General features: G+C 53.0%; 1 protein-coding gene across 1 annotated transcript in view; it reads left to right on the plus strand.

Annotated features, from left to right (window-relative positions):
* The first annotated feature begins 5,966 nt into the window (after positions 1-5,966).
* Positions 5,967-7,362, plus strand: part of PGAM2 (phosphoglycerate mutase 2) — a 2,562-nt gene continuing 1,166 nt past the window's right edge. Inside the window, exons 1-2 of the mRNA XM_006035519.3 lie at positions 5,967-6,435; positions 6,567-6,747. Of these exons, the coding sequence (XP_006035581.1) occupies positions 6,022-6,435; positions 6,567-6,747 (595 nt within the window). The 5' untranslated portion in view covers positions 5,967-6,021. The remainder of the gene's footprint in view (positions 6,436-6,566; positions 6,748-7,362) is intronic.

Here is a 7,362-nt window from a genome sequence, read left to right on the forward strand (position 1 = left end):
CAGTCAGGGCAGCTAGGATCTGGAACCAACTTCCAAGGGAAGTGGTGCTGTCTCCTACCCTGGGGGTCTTCAAAAGCAGGCTAGATAATCACCTAGCCGGGGTCAGTTGACCCCAGCATTCTTTCCTGCCCATGGCAGGAGGTTGGACTTGCTGATCTGCTCAGGTCCCTTCTGACCCTAACAACTATGAAACTATGAAACTATGACCCCTGGTCGGCGCTCACCACCTACCCCCTGCCAGCCACCAACAGCGCTGGTTGCATCGGCGGGAGCTCCTGCTTACCACTGATGTGCTCCCACCACCGCCATGCTCCCCCAGCCTCCAGAGGCACGCATCGTTCATGTGTAGGAGGGTCTCCCCTGCAGCCAGAAGCCCTGTCAGCTGTGTGCTCCCAGCCATAGGGTTGCCCTGGTCGGCGCTCACCACCTACCCCCTGCCAGCCACCAACAGCGCTGGTTGCATCGGCGGGAGCTCCTGCTTACCACTGATGTGCTCCCACCACCGCCATGCTCCCCCAGCCTCCAGAGGCACGCATCGTTCATGTGTAGGAGGGTCTCCCCTGCAGCCAGAAGCCCTGTCAGCTGTGTGCTCCCAGCCATAGGGTTGCAACCTTCCGTCCATTGGACTGCTGTGATCCCCAAAGCTCATGGTGTGTGAAAGCCCTGGGCCACACAGGATGCTCAGTTCTGGCTGTGCATGGTTCCTGTGGCTCCCCGTACTCGGGCAATAAGGCACAATTGGATCTAATGTGCAATCACACAATTGCACCTCCTGCCATGCATGTGTGGTATGGCAGGACGCATGATTGTATGGATCACATATTAGATCCAATCACACCTTTAGCTGCACGTGCAGAGGCACTAAAGATGATAACTATGAATTTAATTTCATAAATGTGTTGTCCCAGGTTTGCACTGTTGTTCTCATAAAAGGGAGATCATATATTGGATTTGGCCCAAAAGATTTCTTTAGCCGTGGTACTACAAAGTTTGACTGCTGGACAGTCTGTTTGACCCAGTGCTCACTGTGAATTGGTGTTATCCAACACACCAGATTTCTATGTTGGCTGGCTTGGTAGTAATATTTAATGTTTGAAAGCACTGGTCACTTCTTTTGCTGAAGCCATTGCAGAATGGACTCTTACATCTACATTTCTTATTTCCCCAAATAAACATATTTTTCATAGTCTGCCAGTCACCTAAGAGATTAGTTGGCACTAGACTAGGTAGAGCTTGGAACAGAAAATAAATTTGAGCTACAATATTCATTTTGACAGCTGCAATTCTATCTAACAATGACATTTTGTATTTTGCTCAGTTTTCCAAGTCTATTTTGAGCCTTTCAATCAAAGGAATATAATTAAAACTGTACAAGCCCTGCCATTTTTTTAGCAAGATTCACCCCTAAGTATTTAAATGAAGTAGTTACCCATTTATATTTATAGCTATCTTTACTAGATGATCTCTTACGGTCCCTTCTAGCCTTACTTCTCTATGAAATCTCTTTCAGTGAGCTAGCTTGTTTTCTAGTGCATGGCAGGTCAGGGGCCACACTGTGAAAAGGGTCTTAAAAGCATAGTGGGGCACTTTTCCAGTGCCCACATCAGACTGGGAAGCTGATGTGGTTGTATTGTTTGCTTATAGGTTATATGCTGAAAAGGTTTCTTTGCATGGGCTTTCTTCTGGCAGGGAAAGGATTAATGGCTGGATTGCCAAGTGCCTCACCCACAGGGCAAGTGAAGCAGCCCGAATAACTTCAGGGTCATCAAAGTAGACCCAACGGACGTGGGGTGGTCAAGGTAGGGTCTATCACCAGGACCATTCAGAGGCATGAGTGGAGGGCAATGCTAGAAATAGATTGAGAGCTTTCAAATCACAGTGAAGGGGGGATAGCTGGGGAGAGGGATGGGACACGACACACCAAAGGCAGGTGTCATGCGGGTGCTATGGGAGAAGGGGTTTGAGTGCCCTGAGGGTGCCCTGGGGGACTCCCTGGGGACGTGTCTACCCAGTGGGGTCTTGGGGCGGACAGGTGCTGAGTGGGGCCAGGTGGCCGGCAGGCTGCCCCATGTGTTCTACGAGCAGTACCTGGGCATTGTGGACAAGGGGCTGTTCACACTGGCACTGTCCCTGGCACCCATGTTTGCTGTCAATTGCCTGCTACTGGGCTTGGAGCTGCACCTGGGCCTGGCCAACCTGGTGGCTGTGCTGTCTGTGCTGGTGGCTACCAGCAGTGCCATGGCCCTCTGGGGCATCCCCTAAAATGCCATCACCCTCATCAACTTCATCACAGTGCGTTACCCCCTGATCCCCACACTGTGCCCCCTGCACTCCCACCTGCTATTTCCTGCCAAGACACTGCCCCCTGCACCCTTGGTGCCCCCTGTCCTGCCCCTTCTGTGCCCCCTGATCCCCAAACCCTTACCCTTGCCCTATGCCCCCTGCACCCCCACACCTGCTGCTTCCTGCCCTGGCACTGCCCCCTACCAGCCTGCTGCATCTCCAGCTCACCCCACCCTACCCTCTCTGCTGGCCCTCATCCTGCCCCCCATGCCCCCCAACCCTCTGGTAAAAATTAAAGTTGGCACCTATGGTGTGAAGTAAAAGGGCAGTGCGGGGGAAGAACAGAGAAAAGAGTGAAAAAAGCAACAACAACAACAAAATTAAAGGACCGAAAATCTTGCACGTTTCACTCCATTGGGATTGGGTCAGGGTGGGGTGGGGTTAGCACTTGTACCACAGCAGAGCTGAGACCCAGACAAATAGCTGCAGACCACACCGGGCAGAGCCGAAAACAAGCGAGCTTCCTGCAGTGCACACCGGGCAGGGCTGAGACCCAACTGAGAATGGTTTCCATTCTTTGGCTCAGTCTCTCCAAGGAGGCAGGTAGTTGGATTGTGGTACCAGTGAGCCTTGGTAGAGATCCCCCTCAAATCAAGAGACTGCCAATGCCAGTGGTGATGGCTCTGAGTGCTCAGGGTTTGCTGGGTCACACCACTCATGGGTGGGAGGGGACTTTGACTTGGTTCCAGCACCACCCCTTGCGCAGTAGAGTTCAGGAGGGTTGAAAGTCTGTGCACCAAGTAAAAGAGTGGGAAGGGCTGGGAACAGTGCATCCTGGGATTCTGGAGGAATTAAAATAGAGTGTTGTATCTCCCCAGAGCACGCCAACAACACCCTGGAATGACCATATCAGTAAGGCTGAAAGAGACCTCAAGATATCTTGTAGGATGAACGATAACCCTCCTCTGAAGTGGCAGAACCATAAACCGATCACCGGTTATGTAGCATGGGTTAACACCCTTCATGGCTGGATGCTCCAATGTTAAGTGTCTTTATGACAGTTTAAAGGTAACCTGTATCCCTAAAATATCCTCGTTGCAGATTGAAGAGCTGCTAAAAACCAGCAGCACTGGCAAGAGCTGACAAGCAGCACAGGGCATAGCAAAAAGTCAAGCACAAACCTGGTGTCTTCTTCTCCAGAAGGGGGTCACCTGCTTGTCCTTCTGTCTCAATAGGTCAGGTGCTGGATGGGAGGTCGCCACCGAGGGTCACGCTTCACTGCCTATTATCCCTTTCTGGCAGATTTGTGTGATCCCCCAGCATCATCTCGGATGTCCAATCTGGAGGTCGCTGTCCCACGTGGACTCTGTCCCTAATGCATGACAGCTGTCAGTCACAGGGGTCTCTGCCTCCTGGTATGTGCAGTTTCAGGAGTCAGTTTGTGATTTTGATTAATTTAATAATTATATTGTTAAGGGGTACAGGAATAGTCATTTGGGTGGGTGCTCAGTTCCAAGAATCAGTTCCTTGGCTTGATTAGCCTAAAATGGCTTGTAGAGTAGGGTTTTGTGATGCTAAGTTTCTCTGGCTAGGCTATTGTCAATTAACAGCCAGAGGCTCTTGCCATGTCATTTAATTACCCACTGATCATCATACATACTCACATTCACTCAAGCAACCAGCCCAATATAGCAGGTTTTATCACTTTACAATTACAATTGCAATGCAGTTTACTCCTTGTAAAATGAAGTTACACTCTGGACCATCCAGGGTGTAACTTCATTCTACAGGGACCACATCATTAAGGGTTTAAAAGTATAAAATATAAAATACAAAGTGGCATGGTAAAGATGAGACAGATGAAATATACCAATGCACCATGAGAAATATATAAAAATGCAATGTGAGTACTGAGGATCAAAGGCTACTGAGGACAGTAAGTTAGTTGGGTTAGCACCAGGATATATTTACAGTCTTTGAAGTGGATATTTTAGTTCTGTTGTTTTCTTTCGTGACGCTGAGCTTAACTGATATGTAGATATAGTTTCTAGGTTTCTCATATAGAAAGCCGTTTCAACTTTCTGGCTTGCTCTGAGCCTTGCCACACCCATGCAATGAGTGTGCTAGGTCTCTCCCAATACTCAGAAGGAAAAAGAAATGTACAAAATGGGGGGTGCTGGCAAGAAGGGGCTTCTTGTTACACATGTCCACATTTTCCCCTTGCTACTGAGCAAGGAGGACAACTAAATGAGTTCTACACCTATGCACCTGCTCCTCTTTTCCCTGCCTGTGGTCCTGTCTGGGACAGGAGCCGGCCCACCAGTGGGATCACCCCAAGCTTTAGAAGGGCATAGCATTGTTTGGCTATGGTGTCAGACTTGGGGACCTAGCTGCTCATCTCAACCAGCCACACTACAGCTGAATACCCGGGCTGGTCATGGCTAGTCTGAAGCCTCCAGTAAAGCTCAGGCCTCCACCCACTCCCTGTCACCCTGTCTTTCTGCTACATGTATCAAGGTGGGGGTTACGCCTTCCTCAGAGCTGTTGGCTGTAGCCCAGGTTGGGGATGGCAACTGAGCTGTGCCAGTGCTCCTGTTAGGACCAAACCCAGAGGATCCTGAGTAGAGGGTCTTCCCTTCTGCTCAGGCTCAGACTGATGCTGCATTTGGGATCAGAAAGGAACTTCTCCCCCTACCCCGTCTCGTCCGACTGGCACCCTACTCTGTAGTGGGAGGCACAGCCTTCCTCTATAGTGGAGGCACAGTCTCTGCCTGGAGTCTCTTACAACAACTTCTTACAGCAGTAAAACGTTGGCCAGTGTGGTTCTCCTGCTTTTCCTGTGACCAGGTTGGGTGTGATGCCTGGTGTTGTGTCAGGCCTGACAGTAGTTTTACTGAGAGGTCAGACAATGGGGTTGTCTGGGCTGGTTTGGACAGGGCTGATACTGCCTCAGGCAGGGGGTTGGACAAGATGTGACCTCCAGAAGTCCCTTCCAGCCCCACTTTTGTATGATTTCTATGCTTCTATGAAACATGCACCTTGTTTGCATGCATGTGATATGTGAGAAGACAGTATGAATATGCTGCAAGCAGGGACCCATAAGCCAGGCCATGCTAAGTCAGTCCCTATGGATGCACCCTTACCCTGCAGTGAGTGACTAGTTCATAAACACAGGGGTGGGGTGGAGATGGGGAAGGAAAGAGGAGAATCCAAACAGGCCATGGAGTCCTTGGGAGCCAAGACAAGGCAGGAGAAATGTCCCAGGCCCCTTCCCCAGGAAGAGGATCCTGCTGGTGTCTTTTGTGCTTCTGGGTGGAAGCTTGCCCGACTTGCCCTGCCAATAGATACCTAGCCCCGCTGGCAGCAGGGGCACCCAGTTGCAGCTTGGACAGGGTCTTTGGCTTCTCTAGGCTCCTGATTAAACACAGCTGGTAGGCCCCCTACTCCCTGGTCCCTAGCAGAAGTCCCTCTCCAGCCTCAGCCCCTCTGCTGTGTCCTGGAGAAGGTCACAGTGCCACCCGCATAGGGCTATTTCTGTCCTGCAACCCCGTGACTCCATGCTTCTAATTCTGTCCTGGCATCTGGCTGTCACTCAAACAGCAGACACCGCTCTGCTCCCATGCTGCAGTTGGTACTTCCCCTGTCCCTCTACCCCATGTCAGCGTGGATTGGCTGGGCAGACAGGTATATAAAAGCTGCCACCAGCCGCCCAGGGGTCCCCCCTCGCAAGGCCTAAAGATGCCAACCCACCGGCTGGTGATTGTGAGGCATGGCGAGAGCACGTGGAACCAGGAGAACCGCTTCTGTGGCTGGTTCGACGCCGACCTGAGTGCCAAGGGGGCCGAGGAGGCGACACGGGGGGCCCAGGCCCTGAAGGAGGCTGGCTATGAGTTTGACATCTGCTTCACCTCGGTTCTCAAGCGAGCCATCCGCACCCTCTGGTTCATCCTGGATGGCATTGACCAGATGTGGCTGCCCGTGGTCAGAACCTGGCGCCTCAATGAGCGCCACTATGGCGGCCTCACTGGCCTCAACAAGGCCGAGACGGCTGCCAAGCATGGCGAGGAGCAGGTCAAGGTATGGCGCCGCTCCTATGACGTGCCCCCACCCCCCATGGATGAGCAACACTCCTTCCACCAGATCATCAGCAAGGTGAGCCAGGTCCCCCAGTGGTGGCTAGGGGGCAGGGGGGTGATCTCAGTGCCCCATGGGGGATCTCAGGCTGGGTCAGGCAGCTGAGGAAGGTTTTGGTGCTTGAATGGGGTGTCTGCATGTGTCCCCAGGCACGGCGCTATGCAGATCTGAAGCCCGGAGAGCTGCCACTGTGCGAGAGCCTCAAGGACACCATTGCCCGGGCACTGCCCTTCTGGAATGACCACATTGCCCCCCAGATCAAGACCGGCAAGCGGGTCCTCATTGCTGCCCATGGCAACAGCTTGCGTGGCATTGTCAAACATCTAGAAGGTAGGCAGCCGCGGCTCCAGCCCAGCCTGCCTTGGGCCCTGGCATGGGGGATGCAGGCAGCTGGGCCGTGCCCAGGGCTATCACTTACTGATAACCTTTGGCTGGGCCCTGCGCCAGCACTGTGCCCTCCCTGCTATGGGCTGCACCCTGACCTGTGACCTTTAGCATATCCCCACCAACCAGCACCAGGATCAGCAGCTGCTGGACCCCCTGCAGGGCATCTCTTCTAACCCCCAGGCTGACTGGGAGCAGGCAAAAGGTCCCCGTGACCCAGTCTGCCCAGTGCTGGGCTCCCACTGCACTGGGAAAAGCTGGAGGGGTCCGGCAGGAGTTGGCAGAGCGAAGGCTAGAAGTGCCATGAGGCCAGGGAGGCTGCCACCTGGCACTGGATGAAGAGAGCCCCTGCCCCGCCTCATGCCTCAGTTTCCCTTTCCCTGGGTGGCATAGCCTGCCCTGTGCCTCAGTTTCCCCAGGGTAAGGCTGGGAGCTGGAGCCAGCAGCTCCGTGACCCTTGCTGAAGGTCATTGCTATTTCCAGGCGGGCTTCACATTTCAAGGCTCAGCGGGAAGGGGCAGGTTTCCCTGCAGAGCCCCCCTGCCCCCACCCCTACCCTAG

This window comes from Alligator sinensis, unplaced genomic scaffold (genome assembly GCF_000455745.1).
Source record: "Alligator sinensis unplaced genomic scaffold, ASM45574v1 scaffold1462_1, whole genome shotgun sequence".
In the NCBI taxonomy this organism is placed as follows: domain Eukaryota; kingdom Metazoa; phylum Chordata; order Crocodylia; family Alligatoridae; genus Alligator; species Alligator sinensis.